At 41.2% G+C, this 25,692-nt stretch overlaps 1 protein-coding gene across 1 annotated transcript in view; it reads left to right on the top strand.

The window, feature by feature from the left end:
• The window catches only part of TPD52L1 (TPD52 like 1), a 99,831-nt gene that overhangs the window by 56,911 nt on the left and 17,228 nt on the right, over positions 1-25,692 (top strand). The window contains exons 2-3 of the mRNA XM_060030544.1: positions 6,216-6,331; positions 15,879-16,027. Of these exons, the coding sequence (XP_059886527.1) occupies positions 6,216-6,331; positions 15,879-16,027 (265 nt within the window). The remainder of the gene's footprint in view (positions 1-6,215; positions 6,332-15,878; positions 16,028-25,692) is intronic.

Here is a 25,692-nt window from a genome sequence, read left to right as displayed (position 1 = left end):
CCTCCACCCAGACCTCTGGCCAGGGCCAGTAACCTCCGCTCCTGCTGCAGGGGCACCAACCCTTTGCCAAGGCAGCAAGTTTCTCTCTAAGTGCTAAGGGGAGTTCTGGATCCCATGTGTGGTTAACTGACTGCAGAAGAGTGAATTGGGGAACTAAACACCAAGGGCCAAGATGCCCAACCACCCAGCACCTGTTGTTAGGGATATGGCTGTGCTCCAGGTTGGTGCAGCACAGCCTGAAAGATAGTTTTCTCTGGAGCGACCACTGCCCTCCAAATCAGAGTGGGGCAGGCTTCCTATATCAGTCAGGGACCAGGAAAGAAGTAAATGGATGACATGCTCAAAAGGGGTGCCTGATTCAAGAGTTTAATGAAGGGACTATTAGAAATATAGGAAGAATTAAGGGAAACCAACAGGGCATGTTGAAGCTCCTCAGAGCAATAGCAGCAGGAAGTCAGTACAATCCCTAGGCTGGAGGACAGGGCAGGGTTCTAGGAACTTGACAAGAGCTGAGCTGTAGAAGAAAACTACTGAACAGAAGCTGTGGTCTTTGGTGGTGGAAAAATAAAACTGCACAGTGCAGCCTGGCAGGGAGAGAGGCAGTCCCTGCCCCTTTCTGTCCCACAGGGTCCCGCTGGGGCTCTGATGGCCAATGCAGAAAGGAAGCAGAAGGGTGAGGGAAACATGTTGATGTAATCCTTAGGCCAGTCTTCCAGGCACAGAGCAGAGTGGAAGAGGATAGAGGGTGGGTCTGGAGAAGCAAACAGAACCTCCAGCAGGTTCCTCTATAAATCTTTCTGGGCCAAAACCCAAAGGGAAAGATTGGACATACACACCTCACAGCTCCTCTCCTTCTTTCTCCCTTCCCTCTTCCCCCCTGCTCCGGGGCACAGAGCAGGAGGTATGTACATCCTTGGTAAATCCTCATGCACTGTGTACCTAAGGGGAACTTCCTGGCCTGGATGTCCTGGCCTTGGCTTCTGATGTACAAAGAGGGAAATAAAGATGTGGAGAACATCCTCTCTTAAGAATATTGCCTATTTTGCAAAACTGTTGTCTTCCTGGCAAATCCAATTTCAGATGCCAAAAATCTAAATATTAATCTTTGTGTTTCTTTTGCTCCTTTCTCTACCTCAGACAGATGGATGCCTTAGATCAGCTAGGAAAATACTATATCTTGGGGAGGCTAAAACACAAAAGAGAACATAGCACATTAATACTTTTAAAAACTGTCACCCCCAAATTTCACCAATACGTTGCTGAGGTCTGTATGGAAATTTAAACATTTTCACATATCTTATCTGATTTAACATCATTTAATCTTAACAACAATCCTGTAAGGTACCCATTTTACAGATGAGATAATTGAGGTCAAGTGTCCTCTGCTGGTTAGTGGCAAGCCCACAGGTAGGCAGAATTCCAAGTGTCCCAACTCCTGTTGTAGTGCTCTTTCTTCTATGCCAGGTAAAGGCGGCATAGTCTGCACATTTGGAAAAGAGAACAAAATTCATAATGTATTGGTACCCGCTAAAAATTGTGCTTCTTGAACAGTTTTGCCCACTAATTATTGCTTTTATTAAAAATATGTTTTTAATCTTCTCTAATATCTTCTTCCATAGTAACTAGGTTATTTTATTCTCATTTTACTGCCCTTCTCACATTATCATCTGTCATTTGGTATCTCTTCCTATTTGCTTTTTTTTTCTTTCTGATTTTGACTCTTTCACTGTTTAATCACTTTTTAAAATCGAACTCCTTTTTCCCCCTACTCCTTGATTCTGGAATTATCCTTTGACCTCATGAGTGATTGCTGCTTCCCTAACGCAGTGAGTCAAAAAAATGATAGGGAACTGACATTTATTTCAAAGACAAGAGTAAAGAAGGTAGCTGGTCTAATTAGACCTGACCTAAATAGCAGCTTCTGGGCTCCAGGCAGATTTCCTGAATGGCTGCTTTCTGGGAGAGAAACTTTGAGATTCATGATGTCTCTGAGGAGTGGCATGTGTGACAGATCAGAGCTGAAGCCAGTGCAGGAAATATCTCACTTTATGAGATGTATATACCTTCCCCCTGAAAAGTAGAAGCTACCTGCTGGATAAGGGGAGGTCTGTCCTTCCCTAAATTTGCTAGAAGTTTCCCAGTTCACATATGAGCAATTTAAATGGATTTCGAATCTTCCTAGAATATAGGAAGATACTAAAGACGTTTGATGTCTTGAAAAGTCTAAGTGCCTGGAACTGTTGTCTGTTCCCTGGTACATGTCCTCTCATACTGTCAAGAAAGGAGAAGATGGAGAATTTAGGTTCTGGCTAAGTTTGAGCAGTATCTGCTAAGTTCCTGGGCCAGGCTGAGTTGGGGAGAAGACCAGAGTGTCTTACAGGTTCCTCCTATGGCTCTTCCCCAGCCCCCAGTGCAGGTGGGCAGCTTACCTTCTGGGCGCATCTCTTAAAACTGTGCTTGGAATTACTGCTGATTCCTGATTTAGACAGTTATCCTAGAACACTGACTAAAAATATATTGGCCACATGTAAACATAAATATTTACCAGGAAAAATAAATGACAGTGTTTAAAACCTTTTAAATGACCTACTTAACATTCTTGTACGGAGAATCTAGAGATACTCTCCTAGGTTGCTGATGTTTGCATAAAATTGGCACCACCTTTCTGGGGGATAACCAGGCAGAAGGTTTAAAAATGTCCGTGGCCTTTGCCTCTGTAACCCAGTGTCTAGGAAATCATCAAGATTTTGCCTAATGACTTGGCAAGGAGATGTTCACTGCAGCTCCCCAATAAACAGGATAAATTATCAGTCATACATGAGACAAAATACTGTACAACCATAAAAATAAATAAAGGTAGATATGTGTTTTGAGACATGAAGGATATCATGTTATCCTATTGAAAAAGTAAATTAAATTCACAACAGTAAATGCATGTAAATATATACAAGAAAATGTAAACAAATGCATAGAAGAAAGACCAGAAAGGATGGACAAGATGATCATTATTCCTGGGTAGTGTGATTAATAGTAATTTTAATGACTAATGGGTCATTTTATTTTATTATCTTTTACAACGAACAGGTATTACTCATGAAAAAGAAATACTTAGCATTGAAATTGGTCTCCCCCACTCCTCAGAGAAAACCATGGTCCTGAATTTTTTACCATAGCCTTGCTTGTCTTTTTACTTTTATTCCTAAACAGTACTTTATTTAGTTTGTGTGTTTGGAGACTTCATATAAGTGCAGTTATACTTTATTATTCTTCTGCAACTTGTGTTTTTCACTCAGCATCTTGTTTCTGAGTTTCACCCATGTGGCGTGCATGGCTGTAGTTGACTCATTTCACTAGGGTCGAGCTGTCTTGGTGTAAATGACCACGGTGTGCTTATATGTTCTCCTGTTGATAGACTTTTGCTGATTTACAGTTTTTTGCTATCATGAAAGTTCTTATTAATGACCTCAGGTACTGATGTATGAGTGTCTTGGGTATATCCATAGGTGTGGAATGCTGGATTGTAGGGTGTGTGAATGTTCAACTTTACTAGATAATGATACATTTTTTTCAAGTTATTTGTATCTATTTATATTTTTGTAAGCAGTGTATCAGAGTTTCCATCCTCTACATAGTCATCAACTTTTATTAATATCATCAAACTTTTAACTTTTTGCTAATCCAGTGGGTATGAAATGTTTTAATTTGTATTTCCCGGAATATCAGTGAGGTTGAGCATGTTATTCGGGATTTATTAACCACTTGTGATTTCTCCCTGTAATGAATCTGTTTGGGTTTTTTGGCCCATGTTTCTATTGGGTTATTTCCATTGTTTATGTGGGTTGGTAGGAATTCTGTTTATTCTGGGAACTAATTTTGCTAGTTCTACATCTGGGAGATATCTTCTTCCATTAGTGGCTTGTCTTTTTATTTTCCATACAGTTAGTGTTTTTGATGAAGAAACATTCTTTTTTTTTTTTTTTTTTTTTTTGCGGTACACGGGCCTCTCACTGTTGTGGCCTCTCCCGTTGCGGAGCACAGGCTCCGGACGCGCAGGCTCAGCAGCCATGGCTCACGGGCCCAGCCACTCCGTGGCATGTGGGATCTTCCCAGACCGGGGCACGAACCCACGTGCCCTGCATCGGCAGGCGGACTCTCAACCACTGCACCACCAGGGAATACCCATTCTTATTTTTTGATTAAGAATTGATTTACAATATTATATTAGTTTCAAATGTACGATATAGTGATTCAGTATTTTGATAGATTATATTGCATTTAAAGTTATTCTAAAAATATTGCCTATATCCCCTGTGCTGTACAATATATCCTTGTATCTCATTTATTTTATATAGTAGTTTGTCTCTTTTAATCCTCTACCCCTATCTTTTCCCTCCTCCATCTTTGTTCCCACTGGTAATGACTAGTTTGTTCTCTATATCTGTGAGCTGTTTCTGTTTTATTTGTTTTATTTTTTTATGTTCCACATATAAGTTATAACAAACAGTATTTGTCTTTCTCTGTCTGAATTATTTCACTAAACATAATACCCTCTAGGTCCCTTCACATTTTTGCAGATAGCAGAATTTCATTCTTTTATATGACTAATGTTCCATTGCGTGTGTGTGTGTGTGTGTGTGTGTATATATATATATATATATATATATATATATATGCCGTGTCTTCTTTATCCATTCATCTGTTGATGGACACTTAGGTTGCTTCCAGATCTTTGTTATTGTAAATTATGCTTCTATGAACATTGGGGTGTATATATCTTTCAAGTCAGTGTTTTTGTTTTCTTTGGGTAAACACCCAGAGATGAAATTGATGGATCATATAGTAGTTCTATTTTTGGTTTTTTGAGGAACCTCCTTACTATTTCCATAACGGCTGCACCAATTTGCATTCCCACCAAGAGTGCACAAGTGTTCCCTTTTCTCCTCACCAGCATTTGTTATTTGTGGTTTTTTTGACAATAACCATTCTGACAGGTGTGAAGTGATAACTCATTCTTAATCTTATCCATCCTTTCTTTCATGATTTACCCTTTTTGTGTGTCTCAAGAAATCCCTTCCTACCCAGAGGTTCATAAATATGAAGTCCCATATTGTCTTCTAAAATATTTATAATTTAATCTCTGTTAATGGTGTGAAGGTGTCCAATTTTATTTTTACTATATGGAAAACTATTTGTTCCAGGACAATTTATTAAAAGACCTCCCTTTTTCCAGAGATGTATGAATGCCAGCTCTGTCATAATTCGTGTCATAAATAAAGCTTCCGTATGTATGTGCGCCTGTTTACAGAGGACATATGCATTTGCGATGTCCAGGCACTTCCCACCTCCCTCTGACAGAGTCAGTGTGGCCACAGTACTTCCTCACGGCTGCAGCTGCTCCAGGTTCCGTATCTGCATATTTCCACATCGAAGTGGAAAAAAGTTTTAATACTCTCTTATCTCGAGGTTCTTTTGGATCACCTGGGAGGTTGTGAATTCTCAGGGGAAGCCCTTTTGCCCTGTCCATTTCATGCTGAGTGTCAAGGCAGGCAATTGGCCTTGCAGATGCCTGTGGGGAGTGAAGGTGTTTACTTCCAGGTCACCTTACTCTCAGGGTGTAGCCCTGTGGGCAGGAGGGTCTCACCATAACCTTCTCTCCCTCCGTGGCCCTGGGCTTTGTCCTCTGCCCCCTGCATCCCATGGGACAGTAAAGACTGAGGCTGGGATTCATCTGGGTGGTAAATGTAGAATTAATGAAGACTTGTTTTGTTTACATCTCCACTTCCCACTTTCACTTAGTTTTGGGGATTCTTAGTATTCTTTACTTTCTTGACAGCTCAGGACACATTTAGAAGGATTTTTTTCTTCTGGAATTTTTAGTTATTTTTCAGTGGGAGGGTCAGTCAGAGTATCTAGTTCTTCAGACCATGGAAGTAGAATTTGGCTAAATTCTTATTTTTTTATTTTTATTTTTTTTGCGGTACGCGGGCCTCTCAACTGTTGTGGCCTCTTCCATTGCGGAGCACAGGCTCCAGACGCACAGGCTCAGCAGCCACGGCTCACGGGCCCAGCCACTTTGCAGCATGTGGGATCTTCCCGGACCGGGGCACGAACCCGCGTCCCCTGCATCGGCAGGCGGACTCTCAACCACTGCGCCACCAGGGAAGCCCTAAATTCATTTTTTAACTTGCGTTATGTTTTGCCAATCTTGCCTAAAGGTTTGTTGGAGACTGAACCACTGCAAGGAAGAGATGAAGACACAGGAGCCAGTGCTGACTTCCCTAGCATGCTCTCTGAGGAGGAAAAAGAAGAATTAAAGGCAGAACTAGTTCAGGTATGTTTAGTAATCTTCTTATTGTTGCTATGTCTATCTCCAAATCCTGAGAATTATTGTTAGTTGATATAAGTTGCATATTACAATTATGTCGTCTTTCATTTAATAAGATTTAATAAGTGATATATTGTAAGATGATTCATTTTTCTGAGGTATTTTTGTAATGCTAATTGTCCATTATCCATTGGTGGCCATAGGAAAACAAACGGTTATGCTGCTTAAGCAACAATAATTAGTTGTAAATATGCACCTCTTACTCTTCTTAGTATCACAATGCTATGGGGACAATAAATCACTTACAAACCTTATGGAATTCCTTCAAGACCTTGGTACAGTCGCAAGCTGCCTTTGAAGAGCAGTTGTTGTTTTAGGTCAGCAGCTTAGCTCAACAAATACTGTGAAAGGATTTATGTTTATAATGAAAACTTCATTCATAGAAGCAACTGAATTTGTTAAGTTGATGTGCTCTTTTTCAGAAGAATAAAGCTCCGGCGGTAGAGAGGGAAGCTATGAGGACTTTAGGCTTCATTAGAGCTTGTGTAGTTGCCGTGGGCATCTGGACCTAGAGATGAGGAGGGTGCCTGGCTTGTCGTGAAGACATCTCTTTGTTCAAGCCATTTGTTTGTAGCACCCACTACATACACTTTGCTACCTCTTAAATACTTTGCTAGGGAGCATTTACATTGTAGGAGGAAAGGGCAGGAGAAGGGAGCTTCTCAAGTAGAAGAAGCAGTAGAGCAAGAGGGGAAGGGGCCAGCATTCCTCCCCATCTGAATCCCTGGCCCAGAGGGTAGGAAGCTCCTGGTCCAGCTGGAATCAAGGCTTGTCTTCTTCCTCTGGCCTCTTCTACAGGCTGGAGACACAGCTTTAAATTAAGCTTCACCCCACCGTGTCCACCCCAGACTCTCCAAGCTCTAAGGTTCTGATAGTGTGTGTTTATGACAGCTCATAATAATACTAAAGACATTTCAGGTGCTTTCGTAAGACACGCCCTAGAATAACCTCATGATAAAATGAAGGAGAAGCTTGTTCTTCTAGTACAGCAGAAATTTTGTTAGTAAGGACAGTGCCTCAGATCAAATAGCCTGGTTCTTTAGCTGGACCTGTCTGTGGCCCTGATCCAGAGCCACCTCGTTTATTTCAGATTGGCCACACCTGCCAGAGTGCATGGACCAAAGTCAACCTAAACAGAGAATATCTGAGCTCCACGTTTTCTTAGGGCCTGGAATCCTGGATTATGACTTGTTCCTGTCAATTGTGTTGACTAAAGTTATATTCTGCAGACTGTCATCAGCTAACTGATTCTAAGCTGAAATTTAACTCCTTCACTGTTATCGTCCAAGTTTAAGTTCATACACAACCTCTGTAACAGACCAACTTTTATAAAATGACTTGATTTTTCTCAGTTCTGGGATTACTGGGATATATATATATACACACACACACACGTACATACATCTGTGTTTTTTGTGTGCCTGCATGCTGTATTTTCTAAACTTTCAACAGTGAGCAAGTATTACGTTTATAATCAAGAAACAGTAAGCCTTGGTTCTCAATGGATGCCCCCATGAATATAAAAACCCAGTGTTTTCACACATTCTTGTCTCATTTGGCCACATTAATGACCCTCCAGTGTGTCTCATTCCTAAGACTTTTTGAGCCTGACTTCTGAAAATAACACCAGACTCCTTGTTACTTTTTCACGTTACTAGGACTGATGTTTTCATCCTTTAGGATGCATTAGCCTCCATGCTTCCTGTCTCTTACTTCTGGATTCCTCAGGGGTGGAGAAGCGCCATGTCTTGCCAAAGGTAGCAGTGTAACCTCCAGGGGCACTGGGCACAGCTGTTTGCCTCAGTTCCAGCAAAAAGCAAAGGAGGGGATCTTTGCTATTTTTCCTCTTCACATTTCCATTTCTTCTCCCTCCATCTAGGCCACCTCTGCTTTCTGCTCATTCTTCTCTTAAATCCACTTTCTCTGCCCTTTCACACCGTACGTGCGCGCGCACACACACACACACACACACCACAAATTAGGTTCTTTCAGATCACACATGCATTCAGATTACCGTAAATGCTAGGGTTTAATTGCATCAAGGACATCTCAGCAGTCCCACGGCTGGCCCTATGAAGAACTGAGACATCGTGCAGACAGCTCAGCTTCTCCGCCTCAATTCTCCACAGATATTCCTCTGGGGCCCCTGGTCATAAGCAACCCCTCTCTGTTTGAGGGAAGATCCTACTGGGTCTGTTAGCCACTTGGGTAACAGGACACCTCACAGGTCAGCCTATTAGACTGCTTTTGATTCAGGCAGTCAGTTGTGGCCGTGATCCAAAGCAAGAGCTTCGTGTAGGAGGACTTCTTACGTCTGATTGCTTTGCTTAGAGGGGTCTTGGGGTGTTCCAGGCACCCGCTCTCCTCTTCTGTACACTCCTCTCCCTTGTGTCCTCAGATTCTCCTACTGTTTGCTGACTGTGCTGGATCCCCGCCCCACTGCTTTACCCTGCACTGTTTTGTGGTCTGTATTCTCATGAGGGCGCCCTTAGACTTCAAGCGAGCCTGTAACCCCATTCAGCCACACAGCCAGCACGTTGCTGTGCTTACCAAGTGCTGGCAGAAGGAAGACCTGTCCTTGTGGGGAGAGACATAAAATAAGCCAGTATTGTCCAAGGGGTTACATCTTAGCTGAGGTCTGCATCTTAAAAGAGTAATCTGTCGTTAACACAGTTCAGTCTCGAGTTTGTTATTATGTTCACGCAATATGTGTGTTTTTAAAAGTTCCTTCAGTGCGGGGCCAATATCACTTCTGATCTGGTGCAGTAGTTTGTGCACAGAAGGTGTGCAATTAAGATTTATAAATAACTTGAATCATAGCACCAACAAACATTTATATTTGTGAATACTGGAAGAAGAATATATTTTTTTTTACAAATCTTGTCAATATATAAAGAAATATTATTTTGTTTCAGATATTTGTTCTCATTAGTCTTATTACCAGCTGCTCCTAACATCTTTCCTGAGGTTTTTATGCATCTATTCTGTGGGTTGTTTTTTCCATTCTCCCTTTTTAGATAAACTTGCTCAATATTTCTGTGCTACTGACATCCCACTCCCACTTTCATTTCGCTAAGCTGCATTTGATGCTCAGTATTCTATAATGTGGCTTGCCTTTTGAAAAGGATGAAGTGTTAGCATTAGAACCATAAATTTATGATTATGTAACAATCAAGTACTGCCAATGTCCCCTAGATAAAATGACTCAAGAAAAATGGGCATTAATAGTAGGAAAAATACCAGACAGCATCATCAAGTAGACAATGGCTGTTGCTCAGTGTGTCATTCCCCAAGAAAAGCACACAGTGCCCTCAAGCCACCCGTCTCTTAGCCTTTCCAAAGAAGTGCCCTAAGCTCTTCCTTCCTCTCTCAGTTTTTTTCCTTCAAGACTTTCATTTTTTCTGGACTGAGCTAGTGAACAACTAAAGTCTTCACAACCAATACTGTCTTATTGTAACACCCCTCTGTGTTAATCAGGGTTCTGCAAAGAAGCAGAACCAATAGGATATATATATGTATATAGAAATAGATTTATTATAAGGACTTAGCTGATTGTGTAGCTCCAGTCTGAAGGCCTAGGAAGAGCCAATGTTACAGTTTGAATCTGAAGGCAGGAAAAAACAAAAAAAACAAACAACAACAACAACAAGACAAAACAGTGGCCCATCTCAAAAGCAGACAGGCAGATAGAGTTCCCTTTTACTCAAGGGAGGATCAGCCTTTTTGTTCTATCTAGGTCTTCAACTGATTAGATGAGGCCCACCCACTTTGGGAGAGCAATCTGCTTTACTCAGTCTGCCAATTCAAATGTTAATCTCATGCAGACTGACCCTCACAGACACACCCAGAATAATGTTTGACCAAATGTCTGGGCACCCCATGGCCTGTCACACCCTCCCAGATACTATTTGCGTTTTAATTTTAATTCTTCCATATTTTTAGCCAAGGCAGGAGTAACCAGGAGAAGTGGCAGGACTTGAAGCAGTGTGTACAAGAGACCACATGCTCTTACTCCTAAACATCATACTGATACTTAATAGTTTATAAAAGTATTTCTTTTTCTGGATTTAAGTTAGATATTTTATGTAATATAGCAGATTAAATAGAAAAGTAAGTTTTCAATCTTCTAATATAAATTTCATATTGAAGCTAACTCATTACTAAATTTATAATTTTTTTCATTGAAATAAATTGGCATAACATAAAATTAACTATTTTAAATTGAACCATTCAATGACATTTAGAAACTTACAGTGTTGTGTAACTACCATCTCTGTCCAGCCCCAAAACATTTTAATCGTCCCAAAAGGGAACCCCATACCCAGTAAGCAGTTGCTTCCCATTTCTCTTTCTTCTCTGCAGCCATCAGCCTGCATTCTGTCTCTGTGGATTTAGCTAGGTATTTCATGTAAATGGAATCATACAATATGTGACCTTTTGAGGCTGGCTTTATTTCACTTAGCCTAGTGTTTTTGAGGTTCACCTGTGTTGTAGCTTATATCAGTACTTCATTCATTTTTACCACTGAATAATATTCCATTTTATGTATATACTGCAATTTGTTTATCCATTCGTCCTTTGATGAATATTTGGGCTGTTTTCATCTTTTGGCTATTGTGAGTAGTGCTGTTTTGAGCATGCATATACGTGTATTTATTTGAGGACCTGTTCTCAATTCTTTGGAGAATATGCCTAGGAGCAGGAATGCTGTGTCATATGGTAACTCCATGTTTAACTTTTTGAGAAACTGAGAGACTGTTTTCCACAGTGGCTGAACCATTTTTCATTCCCACCAGCAATGAACAAGGGTTTCAATTTCTCCACATCCTCACCAACACTTTCATTCCTATTCATTCATATCTGAGTAATCAAGTTGAAATATCTAACCTTGTGCATAAATATTTATCCTATAAGAAGATCTTCTGGGCTTCCCTGGTGGCGCGGTGGTTGGAAGTCCGCCTGCCGATGCAGGGGACGCGGGTTCGTGCCCTGGTCCGGGAAGATCCCACATGCCGCGGAGCGGCTGGGCCCGTGAGCCATGGCCGCTGAGCCTGCGCGTCCGGAGCCTGTGCTCTGCAATGGGAGAGGCCACAACGGTGAGAGGCCTGCGTACCACAAAAAAAAAAAAAAAAAAAGAGGATCTTCTAAGGGGTCAAGAAACCAAAGAACCAGACTATCAGTTTCTAGTGAAGATATGATTAATTTAAAATTAAAGAGGAAAGGATATCTTAAATACTTTAATTGATGATTTACCTGCTCTCCAGCTCATTCCAAAACGAATTTGATATGGCTGCAGAGGTACTTACAATGTAGAATTTGCATACTACCTGCATCAGAATATCTGGGGGTGCTTGTTAAAAAATATATGTAGGCTGGCCTCACCAAATTTGAGATATCAGAATCTTAGGGCATTAAAAGGGGCCTACTTCTGGAATGTGCATTTTAAATGTGCTCTCTGAGTGACTTTTATATAAACTGAAATTGAGAACCACTGGTGTAACTAGGCCAAAAATTCTCATTAGTCAAATAAGTGAATGAATCTTACCAGGATTGTCATTTAAACCATTTGTGATTAAAGGCCCTTCTGCTGTGTCAGGACTCTCTGCTCTGCTGAGAGAGATGAGATTGGCCATTTCCAGGCTGGCATGTTAATGTAATTTAAGATTATCTGTTTTTTCACCTTCTGGGTTTTGCTTCATAGATATTTTGGCATATATTTAGATCACTGATAAATAAATGAAAGCTTTAAGAAGTGTGAGCCTTACATTTTATTGAAATGGTGAGACTTTCATTATAGAACCTGACAATAGACCCAACAGAGTAACTGAGTTCATGTTTCCATCATTAGAAGTTTTTTCTCTACAAATGCCTTTTAACGTATGCTTCGATTTTTAAATTATTAGGTGTGGAATTTTATCTTTCTTTAGGATGTTGTTTGGTAAATTGGTCACTTCAATGTTTCTAGCACTTTTGGGGATCGTGGATTTCATTAGAAAATTGTGAATACTTTACCCACTCCTCCCACCCCCAAATAACTAATGAATATCTTACTGTCCCCCATAGTTTTGAATAAATTTCTGGGGTTCCATAGATATAAGGTTGAGAATACCAAGATGTTTAAACCTCTTTCTTCTTCTCTACATCTTTAATTTCTTTTTGCAAGTTAAAAAACTTCCCATTAATTTTGTTACAAGTTGGAAACTACAGTAATACCTTATATATGTACAAAACCAGATTCCTAGTCATTTCAATCACCCAAACTGAAAGAAAGCCAAAAAGGTCTTTCTAATACAGAATAAAAGGCTGAAATGAAGCCCACGTATTTTCTATGGTAAGAGAGATAGAGATACAACCTTGAGAAATCTTAGGCAGCAAACTAAATGCAGAAGAACACATTGACAAAGATGAAAAAGTGGAATATAACATGAGAGCAAAAGGATAGAAGGGTTTGACTTTAAAATGACAGTGTCTGGGCTTCCCTGGTGGCGCAGTGGTTGAGAGTCCACCTGCCGATGCAGGGGACGCGGGTTCATGTCCCGGTCCGGGAAGATCCCACATGCCGCGGAGCGGCTGGGCCCGTGAGCCATGGCCGCTGGACCTGCGCGTCCGGAGCCTATGCTCCGCAACAGGAGAGGCCACAACAGTGAGAGGCCCGCGTACTGCCAAAAATAAATAAAATAAATGACAGTGTGTTCTCATTTAATGGAAAGACTAAAAACATGATCCCCTTTGCTGGTCCCTAGGTACACTCCTTATGCAGTAATGAGCATATGTCTGCATACTGAAGACTCTTGCTCATCAAGAAAAGACAGGGTGCTATTGATTATAACATGTTTATGGAAGGTGAAATTCATTTCAGAAAGATTTCCATGAACATAAAAGAAATGTTCCATAACCATAAAAAAAATGGATAATGAAAAAAAAAAAATGGATAATGTTAGATTACTAGGACATTTTGCTGATATTAAAAGCTCCAAGATATTGTTCTTTTCTACTAGATTATTTAAGATGCTTGATTCAGTATTTCTGCCTGTTTTGCTTAAGTGATTTTTTGTGAATACGAAGGTTTACAGTGCTATTTTTGTCTGTTCACCATTGCGGTAAAATCTTCCTTGCTCTAATAAAAAGGACTAATTTTTGCAAAGGTAACTGTCATTGTTGAGATGTGTTTTTTAGCAGCTACGTCTCTGGTGACCCAAGGAACACATTTGCAAGACGACTGACAGGGTTAGTGATGCTCCTTGTGGTCAGAAGTAGAGTGACACTTAGAATGTAAATGAGACCCAGATGTCCATTAAAAAAAATAATAATCTCATAAAGTGTCAGGCACTTTTTTTTTTTACCTCTGTGCGTGTGGGATACTAAGGGAGTACTATTGATTCTCTTCTGGCTTCACAAAGAAAGTCACAAATATTTATACTTTTCAGAAAACAAAGATGTAAATTTAAGCAATATTACCAGGGCAATATGTTAGAATGTGACAATGGAATAAAGTATGATACCTGGAATCAGAGACTTTGAGGAGGTTCAAAATTATTTTCACAAAATATAGCAATGCTCTCTAAAATCTGGGTATTTTACAGAACTCCTTTATTAGAAATTAGATTTGCAAGAGCAGTTTTTTCATGACTTATTTATTTTATAACAGGAAGTTTATACCTTTTGATCCCCTTCACCCATTTCATCCACCCCCCTCCCTTGCCACTGGCAACCACCAATCTATTCTCTTTATCTGTGGGGTTGGTGGTTTTTTTGAGATTCCACATATAAGATCATACAGTCGTATGGTATTTGTCTTTCTCTGTCTGACTTCTTTTACTTAGCATATTGCCCTCAAGTTCCATCCATGTTTTAAATGGCAAGATTTCCTTCGTTTTAAAATGGCTGAATAATATTTCTGTATGTGTATGTGTGTGTGTGTGTGTGTGTGTGTGTGTGTGTGTGTGTATGTAAAATATCTTCTTTATCCATTTATCTATCAATGGACACTTAGGTTATTTCCATATCTTAGCTATTGTTAATAATGCTGCAATGAACATGGGGGGGGGGTACATGTATCTTTTCTGAGCTAGTGTTTTTATTTTCTTTGGATAAATCCTCAGAAGTGGAATTGCTGGATCATATGAGAATTCTATTTTTAATTTTTCAAAGAATCTCCATAATGTTTTCCATAGTGTACAAGAGCAATTTTATGATGCTGGAGAGATTTACTGTTCTGCTAACACAGGGGAAACAGGAGATACATCAGTACAAAGACTTCTACATGAATGTTAATAGTAGCTTTAGTTGCATTAGCCAAACCCAAATATCCTTCAGTAGTTGAATAGAAAACAAACTGTGGTATATCCATACAATGGAGTACTACTCTGCAGAAAAAAGGAAAAGCCATTGATGATGCAGCAACATGGATGAATCAAATGATTTCAAATTATTATATTGAGTGAACAAAGTCAGGCAAGAATGAGTTTATACTGTGTAGTTCAATTTATATTAAATTCCAGAAAATACAAACTAAACTCCAGTGAAAGATCAGTGACTGCCTGGGTGAGGGAAGAGAAAAGGGAGGGAGGAATTACAAAGAAGAACTAGAAAACTTTTGGAGGAGATGATTTCTTTACTATGTTGATTAAGGCGATGACTTCAAAGGAGTATACGTATATCAAAACTTACAGATTGGACACTTTATGTGTGTACAGTTTATTGTATGTTAATTACATGTCAGTTAAGATTGTTAAAAAGAAAAAATAACACAAATCACTCCCTTGCATACATCCTCTCCTCCCTTGTTCATTCTCTCCTGAGGCACCACCTTGGCAAACCACAACATATGCTAGGTGTGGTTGGCAAAAAATAAACAACACTGACTAATAACACTTAAAAGAACTTGTTAGGCATAGACTACAAAAACAGTCTTTTGTTCAAAAATTATATCTATGTATAATTTTAGAAAAACGTTTGGATGATTAGAAACCAAAAAAATTAAGCAGTGGCTGTTTCCTAGTAGATTACACAGGATTTTTATTTTCTTTACATTTTGCTGTATGAGTGAATTTTTTTTTTTTTTGCGGTACGTGGGCTTCTCACTGTTGTGGCCTCTCCCGTTGCGGAGCACAGGCTCTGGACGCACAGGCCCAGTGGCCATGGCTCACGGGCCCAACCGCCCCGTGGCTTGTGGGATCTTCCCGGACCGGGGCACGAACCCGTGTCCCCTGCATCGGCAGGCGGACTCTAAACCACTGCGCCACCAGGGAAGCCCCTGTATGAGTGAATTTTTTACAAGGAGTAGTGATTTCTTTTAGAATTATTAAAGCTAAAAAAATCTACTTTCATTTTTAAATATTAGACGGTCTTCTCTACAGGATGTGTTTGCTAAGGCCATGCACTGGGCTATGTAAACAAGAGGGCGCAGAGGCTGCTTTGGAGCACCGAGGGCACCCGTGTGTGTTTCAGCTGGTCTGACCTCTTTCCCCACCATTTTCCCTCCTACCTGTAGCTAGAAGACGAAATTACAACATTACGACAAGTTTTATCAGCGAAAGAAAGGCGTCTGGTTGAGATAAAACAAAAACTCGGCATGAACTTGATGAATGAATTAAAACAGAACTTCAGCAGAAGCTGGCATGACGTGCAGACTACTACTGCGTGAGTATACGTTTTTCTTAAAAAAAAATCACTCAGCCTGCTGTCTTGCCTCTTCAGTATTTCTTCCCATGAGGCTGATTTCATACTGGTGGCTAGGGAAAAATATTTTCTCCAGAAGTAAAATAAGGAAATACGAATAATTATTAATATGATGCAGACTCTATAAAGTAGCTTCATGAAATGAAACTTTGTTCACCAACACTCTGTTTTCACTTAGACTACTTTTATGGAGTTGTACAGTTTAAAGTTCTTTCTCTTCATTATATATATATATTTTAACATTTGTTAAATATATACTTTTTCCTTATGTTTTCTCATAAAATTCTAAATCTTCAGAATACTTGGCATTCACTGCATATTTTGAGTTACTATCAAAAATGGTTGACAGCTTTAAAAACTGTACAGACTTTTTGTCCATTTACATGAAAAGAAAAGCTTGTACCTCTCATGTTTGGGGGTGTGCTTTTATCCCCACTACTCTAGGGAATGTTAGAACTGGGTTAAGGCCACATGAAATAATAGAATATATTGGTTTCTGCCCCCGGTTTCTGGCACAGAGCTCCCAAAATCCTTATAATTTCCTACACCAGGAGCATCTTTTGTTCTAGCATTTGCATTTTGACCCTGGTTCCTGACACAGAGTTCCTAGATCCCTGGGAATTTCCTGGGTGATAGCAGTATCCTGGGTTCTAATGAGGTGACTCTTGGTGGGCTCCTGGATGAGGGCTGGTCACCAGAAAGACCAAGCCATGATTAGAAGCTTGGAACTGTCAGTCCCACACCCCCGTTCTCTGGAGAGGGAAAAGGAGCTGGAAGTGATCTATCATGCCTACATGATGAAGCCTCCATAGAAATCTCAAAAATATGGGGTTTGGAGAGCTTTAGGGTTGCTGAACACATGGAGGTGCCGGGAGGGTGGCGTGCCAGGAGAGAGAATGGAAGCTCGGTACCCATCCCCACATGCCTCTTCCATCTGGTTGTACATCTGTATCTTTTATCATATCATTTTTACAATAAATCGGTAACCCCGTAAGAAACCTGTTTTCCTGAGTTCTGTGAGGCACTCTAGCAAATTAATTGAACTCAAGGAGGAGGTTGTGGGAACCTCTGATTTATAGCCCACTGGTCAGAAGCACTGGTGGTAATCTGGACTTGCGATTGGCATCTGGAGTGAGGTGAGTGGGGGGCAGTCTTGTGGGGCTGAGCCCTTAACCTGTGGGATCTGACTCGATCTCCAGGTAGATAGTGTCAGAATTGAGTTAAATTGTAGGATGCCCAGCTGGTGTGTGGAAACGCCCCCATAGCTGATGTCAGAAGTATTGTGAGTCTGATAGTAATGTGAGAGTAAAGGAGAAACACAGGAGAAGCAAGTTTTTCTTACTTAGACCAACAGAAATGTTTTTCAGCTTTGCCATTATCTTCCTGTCTGATGTTAGGCAAGGTACAGAATAGGTTTGGGCATTCTACAATCATGCTTTCATGGGGTTACTTTTTAAATTATGTGAAATATTTAACTATTGTGGTACTTCTCTTATGATTTAAAATGTTTTGCTTGCCAGGGGGTCTTGTGCCAAAGCGAAGAAGGTGCCCGCGTCATAATGCGATTGTGCTTCCTTTTGTGTGTTGGGAGCTGGGGGCCGATGGAGAAACCACAGAGGCTTCCTATCCCTTGACCCCAGATTCCACCATCAAGAAATTTTTGCCTTTGTGTTATGCATTTTCTTCCCTAGTATTCCTCCTTGGAAGGTAAAGATATTACATTGCTAGTATCTAAGTGGGAAACAACTTTTCTCTTTGCTGGTACTTTTCTCCCAGGCGTAGAGGGGCCTGGTAGTAAGAAAAGGTACCCATGATAGACAGCAATTATTTCAGTTTGGCTGGGGGCCAACTTTGCCTGCTGGTTACTGAGAACTAAGATCTAAGATCTTAGTGAAGATACCCTTTGCATGAGGAGTTAGATCTAAGAGGAGCCTGACGTCTCCACACTGTGGTTCCCTTAGTGTCCATGTAAAGGGGAATATTCTCTCCAGCTCTAAGAGCCTAGCAATTCTATCTGCATCTGTGCATGTGCACCCCGTGGGCTCATCCAGAAAGGGTAAGGACACAGTCCAGAGTAGGGCAGGGTGGAGCCAGGGAGCCCATCAGTGTCTCTCCAGAGGTTAACCAACCTTCCCCAACCTGATGATTATGGACGAAGATAAGAAACTACACACTGATGTTTATCAATTTAAAAAATATATATCGGGCTTCCCTGGTGGCGCAGTGGTTGAGAGTCCGCCTGCCGATGCAGGGGACACGGGTTCGTGCCCCGGTCCGGGAAGATCCCACATGCCGCGGAGCGGCTGGGCCCGTGAGCCATGGCCACTGGGCCTGCGCGTCCAGAGCCTGTGCTCCACAACAGGAGAGACCACAGCAGTGAGAGGCCCATGTACCACAAAAGAAAAAAAAAATTTTATATATATATATATATATATATATATATATATATATATATATATATATATCGCCAACACCATATGAACAATCTCTTGAAAATTCAGGATAGCTGGATTTTAGGCACTAAATTAAATGAGCTTATCTGTCAGTAGTTTTGCTTTTTGTCTTTGCACTTTGGTGGCCTACACCAATTAATGGCCCTGATAGGGTGAGGCCGAGCCATCTCTAATTCCCTGGGTCTGGTGGCCTCTGTATTTAATCCAGGGCTTTCTTGTCACTTGATCTGAACTTCCTTCTGGGGTGTCAGAACCAGGCAGGATCTTTCTGCTTGGCCTCCCTGACCACACTGCAAGGATAAGAGAACGCAATGGAGGGAGGGCAATCTGGCTCTTCTGCTGCTGAGAGGAGGGAGGGAGCAGCGAATATCTGAGCAGAGGATGTGGCCAGTTTGTTCTGGGTCTTCCAGGGCAGGCAGTGGCGGGGAGTGAGGGGCATGGGTCATGGTCTCCTGAGACATGGAATTAAAGCAGGCAAGTTCAAGGAAGGCTTGTAGCCTCTGCACACTGGAGAATATATAGTTTCTGGTTTTCCCATGTTTGAAAAAACCAATTGGTTTTATAGTCAGGCAGTACACTTAGTATCAAGCTTTTTGTTGAATGAATAGAACAGAGTTATTCCCTGGGGTTATCGAGTTTAAAGTCGTGGTCAGGAAAACAGAGTTTTGTTTTTGTTTATTTTACAAGTTTTTACAAGTAACCGGTTAAAAGCTAAGTGTGACAGGGTTGTAACGGCAAATCCAGGGTATTGTAGGGGATGTAAAACAGGGGATGGAACCTTGCCTGGGGTCTCAGGGAAGCTTTTTTGAGTAAGATGTTTAAGCAGAACTCTGGAGGATGATTTGGAGTTTAATCCGGCCACGGGGGGCAGGAGGGACGTCCTGGGGGACGCACAGGCACAGCCTGGTTGAGGCTGGCAGAGAAGGCTCCTTCTCCTAAGGAAAATCCATCCAATTACTTAGGCTTGTTGAGATGGTGGGGAGAAGGGGCCGGGGCTTGTGACATCTGTTTATAACAGAGTTATTCTTTATCCACAGGCAATAGAAAGCTGTTGGGGGGGTCCCGACAGTTTGTTAACCCAACAAGTGTTAGTGAGTGTCTGCTATTAGGCATTATTACCCAGGGGCTAATCTAAGCCCTCAGGATACAGGATTCAACAAGATGGCCAAAGTTCCTAATCTCTATGAATGTTGCAAGGGAAAAGGGCATGAAACAAGCAGCAAACAAACGAGGATCCGTCGGGACGCTATGATGAAGACAGCATAGGTTGAGGTACTAGAGAGTGACCTGCCTGCCGGAGAGGGTGGAAGCTGCCTTGATGGGTCCCTGACGGGGAAATCCTGTCCTGGGAGGTTTCTTTGAGCTGAGACCTGAATGACAGAAAGATATGATCTTGTGAGGATCTGGGGAAGAGCTTTTAGGCTGAGGAAAATATTGCCACAAGGACACTGAGGCAAGACCTAGCTTTACAGGTTTCAGGAAGCAGAGGAAAGGGCTGTGTCTGGAGTGTAGTGAGAGGAGCTTGAGGTCAGAGCCTCTGGGGCCTCCCAGGCCAAGGGGAGGAGTGAGGATTTTATTCCAAGAGCTTTGGATGCCGTTGGAGAATTTGCAGCAGGAAGTGACTTGTTCTAATTCACCTTTTAAAAAGAACGTTCTGGTTGGTTTGTGTAATACTGATTGTGAAGAGGCAGGAATGGAAACCAGAAAATCATTTATAAGACTGTTGCAGTGGCCCAGGTTGTCGTGATGGAGAGTCATGAGCAGAGAGAGGACAGGATCTGGAGGTCGACCCAGTGGGACTTCCCAGTGGTTTGGATGTGGGGGGTTGAGGGAAATAGAGGGATCAAATGTGACATTAGGTCTCTGACTTGGGCTACTGGGTGAATACTGAGACTGGTTACAGCAGTGGGGATTTAGCATTGTGGTTAAGCTGGTGGGCTGTGGACTCCAACCAATTGCCTGGTTTGAAATCTAGGTCCCCTGCCTCCATGAGATGAGATCGTATTAGTGCCTATCGTAGGTAGTGAGGATTCAATGAGCGCAGAACAGTGTCTGATACTTTGTCGGCCTGTTTACTCTTCTAGGAAACAGGTCTGGTGAGGACACCCAAGAATTCTGCTTTGGCTGTGCGCAGTCTGAGATGTCCAGTAGATAAACGAGTTTATACATTGAGAGGGCAACTCGGAGGAGGAGTCAGGGATGGAAATGGACATTTGAGAGTCATCGACATATTGATGCATTGAAAGCTGCAGACCTAGATGAGATTTGCTCAGAGATTAGTTAATAAATACAGATGATCATGGACTCACTAACCTTTAGGAATGATGTGAACTTTCCTTTGTAAAGAAGAATAAATCTCTTTCTTAAGAGGGAGGCATGAGTCTATCAGCAACATAATTTCAGGAGAGCATCTTTCTCCCACCATTTTTTCTTGGCTGCTGAGGGAAAGGGAAAAGTCTTAATCATATGTTGGGGGGAGGGGTGCGGACAGAAAAGCAGAATCTATTTTTCCCCTGAATATTTAGATCCCTGCTATTAGTGTCCATGATACCCATTCTAGAACAATATCTGTACCTCATACAATGAAATTTTGATGTGGGGGAATGATGAACTGGGGTAAGGTTAGATTGAATAGAATTAGATTTCAAAGCACCAAAAAGAATTTCAGCTGTCAGAGTATTGCAGGTATCCCAGAGGCAATACTTTGCATACTGATTAAGCAATCATGACCTATTTAGTTTGATTTATAATGAAAAGAAAATCTGTGATATGTTAATGAAAGATCTTGGCATATTTTAGTCTGTGGTAGGATTCAAATTGGAATAGGACCAGATGAGTAGGAATAACTACACCGCAGACTAAAAGTATCTCCTTTATAGAAAGATAACCATACAGTAGTAGGTCGAGAGGCCATCTGTGTCCCTGGGTTTGTCGTTGCTGTTGTTTTTGTCATAGTTTTTTATTTGCCTTGATTTTGGAGAATCTAAGAACACTCACAAAAAATTCCCCCCACCCTCATCCTTTGAAGCTTTTTAATGTTTTTAGGCTTCAAGGAAGCATGGGGGAGGTGGGCGGCTTTGGGGTGAAGAGGTGGGGAGACCACTGGAGGAGAAATTGAATCTCTTCTGGAAATAGAAGGAAAAGGAATTTGTAAGCTTGATGTCGTGGGGGGCTGTTAAAACTGATATGCTTCATTTTAGTGAGTGTTCAGCCTTTGCTAACCGGTGAAATTGCCCAGCAATAAACACTGAGTTGTATCATAGAACAAATGGCAGGTCTACAAAGGGGAGAAGGTTGTGGAATGGAATTTAAACCATTCCATCTTTTCAGAAAACTTAATAACTTCATCCTATATACAGAGGAGTAAAACTCTAACATTCAGCATTAAAAAAAAAAGCACAGTCCTTGAAAATTGAAGCTCAATTTATGATTTATTTACTCTTTGCTTTGTGCTTCTAAGACTTCCAGCTTATTATGGTCAGTAAAGATTATTATCTCTTTTTATGAGGAGCCTGTTGTGGCACCATTGGGTTCAGAAGTGCCAGTGAAGATTAAAGACCTAATTTTAAAAGACCACGTAGCGCATCTCTCACATGGTCGTTCATTCTTCTTACCTTTCGGCTTTCATCTTATCACACAAGGCAGGAAGTAGGTTCTGCTTTTCTAGATTCAAGTGGTAAATCTATGTTTTGATAGTGTGTTTAGGGAAGCTTTGGAAGAAAAGAAGCCTAAATAGTTTTTGTGTCTTTGGTAAAATGCTGCATATGCAACCGTTCAAGTAATGCTCTCTTTTAAATTCCGTAATAGAAAACAGATTTGGGCTATAAGATATCTTCTTGTAAAAAGACTATTGAATTTAAATTTTTTTCTTCGATCTGTATGTAGAAAAATGCTTTAAGTCAGAACATGTTAGAAGATGACACGCTTTCTCCTTTGACTATTAACACTGACTTCCAAATCTGTAAGACATGAAGAGGAATCTGCATGAAAAGTCAACAGAATGCCTTTTATTTGGCTTGCAGAGAACCTTACCCCACACTACTGAAGAGCACCCTTGTTGGTGTGCTGGCCAAACAGCTCACCTGTTGTAGCAGTTAAATGCTACCCATTCCTTAAAGGTGCGCACACACACACACACACACACACACACACACACACACACACACGAGTGCAATGGAATATTATTCAGCCATGAGAAAGAAAGAAATCCTGCTGTTTGCGACAACATGGATGGACCTTGAGGGCATTATGCTAAGTGAAGTAAGTCAGAGAAGGACAGTTACTGCATGATATTACTTATATGTGGAATCTAAAAAAACATCAAACTCTTGGAAACAGAGTTCAAGGGTGGTTGCTAGAGGTGGGCGTATGGGTGAAATAGGGAGAGGTTGGTAAGAATACACACTTTCAGTTATAAGATGAATAAGGTCTGAGGATCTAATGTATAATATCATGACTATAGTTGGTAACACTGTATTGTATAATTGAAATAGCTAAGAGAGTAGAACTTAAATGTTCTCATCTACACACATACACACACACACACACACATATGTATGTGAGGTGATGGATATGTTAATTTACTAGATGGAAAAGAGTCCTTTCACAGTGTATATGTATATCAAATCCAATATCTCACAATTTTGTTTCGTCAGTTATACCTCAGTAAAGCTGGGAAGGGGGAAGCTATCCATTCCAGCCAAACTGAATCTCTGAAAAGTAAAGCCTATTTTTCTGTTGACTTTCATTGGAAAAGAGGAAGATTACTTGTACTCCAAACAAGCAAACAAAATGCATCTTCGATAGGTTAACGCATACAAAGTGCTTAATAAATGTGAGCTGCCATTTGCTTATCACAGTTAAACTTTTGCCAAAGAAAGGTTCAACACTGGACCATATTCGAGCCTTGTTGGGAAGTGCAGGTTCCTCCAAAGCTACTGTTAGCTGGATTGCTTTAGAGCACGCAAGGCAGAATTGCCCTCACTCACCTTAAGGTCGCCGTGGCTCTTCTCCAGAGTTAGAAACTTCGCACTGCCAACCCCTGACTCTGCACCTGTAGCTGAAGCTGGGGCATTCCAGCCTCCAGAATCCAGAGGAAACTCACGTGACTCTTGCTGTAGTTGATTCAGGCACTGGGGATACAGTGATGATGAAAAAGACGTGGTTCTGCCCTCAGGAAGTTCGGGCGAGTCCCAGAGAGAGGTTTAAAAACCGTAATTGCAGCACATTGGGAGGATGTTTGCAAAGAGCTGTGCAGAGGGGATTATGGGAACCCTGAGGAGAGGCACCCAACACAGACTTCTTGAAGCAAATACTCCCAATTTTCTTGCCTCCCAGTGCACAATTGACAGCAACCTGAGGATATCTTTTTTCTTTTCAATAAATTTATTTATTTATGTATTTATTTATGGCTGCGTTGGGTCTCCATCGTTGCACGCAGGCTTTCTATAGTTGTGGCGAGTGGGGTCTACTCTTCGTTGCGGTGTGTGGGCTTCTCATTGCAGTGACTTCTCTTGCTGCGGAGCACGGGCTCTAGGAGCACGGGCTTCAGTAGTTGTGGCACACAGGCTCAGTAGTTGTGGCTTGCAGGCTCTAGGGCGCAGGCCCAGTAGTTGTGGCACATGTGCTTAGTTGCTCTGCGGCATGTGGGATCTTCCCAGACCAGGGTTCGAGCCCGTGTCCCCTGCATTGTCAGGCAGATTCTTAACCACTGTGCCACCAGGGAAGTCCCTGAGGATATCTTAACACTTGATTTTTATTTAAGGAAAATGTGTTAGTTGTCCGCTCTATCAATTATGGAACTCAGCAATGGTATAATTTATCTTTAGCTTAAAATAAGAGATGCTAGTAATGTAAAATGCTAAATACCACTTCCATTTAAATTATAAGGTTGTCAAGTCAATCAGAATGTTAGTATTTAAACTGTTTTTCATTATTTGAATACTATTGAACATAATTTTATGTGATAGAGTTGAAAAAACAGTTTTCAGTATGAGAAGTACAAACTATTTACAGAATTTCATGGCACAATAAAGGGAGTAAAATGCAAATACACCGACTTCCTTGGGGGTTATCTGTGGCCTGACAGAAGAGCATTGTTTCAAGACACAGGCTCCTAGCCTCTGGATGAGGATGTATATTACTTATTCAGTTTTAAGATCAAGCCCAGTTAGGATGCACCATAAGGTACAGGGTCTGTGCAGTGCACAACTCCAGAGGGACCCTTCACTTAGGCTGTAATGTGTGTGGTACTCCTTGGAGCTTTTAAATGCTCTGAGCCTGCTGACCTATTTCTCATGGATTCCCTAGTTATTTTGTTCGTGGAGCTCACTTCCCCATGTATAACCCTCTCTCATTGCCTAACCCCTAGAAATCTCTTGTCCTCAATGATTGGTCTCTAAGTAATGTATATAAGGACTACTAATTGTTTTCAAGAAATGTAGTGGTTAGCCTAGGGGAAGAGGCCTAAAAGTGTGGGTAGAAAATGTGCATCTTAAAATTTCTCGAAATATAGTAGTATTATTTCTCTCCACAAACACTGGAGTTGATCTAATTCACCCTTGTCATCTCCTAGGCAACAAGACCCTCTGGTGGAAGGCAGGCACACTGCCTACTCTAACCCTACCTCTGTCATTAAAGTGTCACTCAGCTCTTCTGGGCCTCAGTTTCATCATCTGTAGTCTTAAGGGATCAGGCTCTAGTGCCTTTCAGATTTAACATTTTATAATTCCCAGAAATAAAGAGTTAACAGTCCCTAAAATCTTTAACACTCCATTGAGCTCTCCATACGTTTGAATTTTAACTTTGAAATTTCACATAGATATAGAGATGCATTTTTCATGGTGAGGACTTAAATGTCCCTAATACCTCACTAAAGTAGTCAGATGCCTGTAAACACCTGTCTCACATTTTGATACAGAAGCGTGTTTAAAACATAGTGTGCTAACACTTATTGCTTACTATATGTAGAGTCACCCCTAGGTATCTGCGGGGGTTTTGTCCCAGGACCCATGCAGATACCAAAATCCGTGGATGCTCGAGTCCCTTATATAGAATGGTGTAGTATTTGCATGACCTATATGCATCCTCCCATACACATGAAATCATCTCTAGATTACTTATAATACCTAATGCAGTGTAAATAGTTCTAAATACAGTGTAAATGCTATGGAA

This window comes from Delphinus delphis, chromosome 14 (assembly GCF_949987515.2).
Source record: "Delphinus delphis chromosome 14, mDelDel1.2, whole genome shotgun sequence".
Lineage (NCBI taxonomy): Eukaryota > Metazoa > Chordata > Mammalia > Artiodactyla > Delphinidae > Delphinus > Delphinus delphis.
This window is presented reverse-complemented; position numbering and strand designations above follow the sequence as displayed.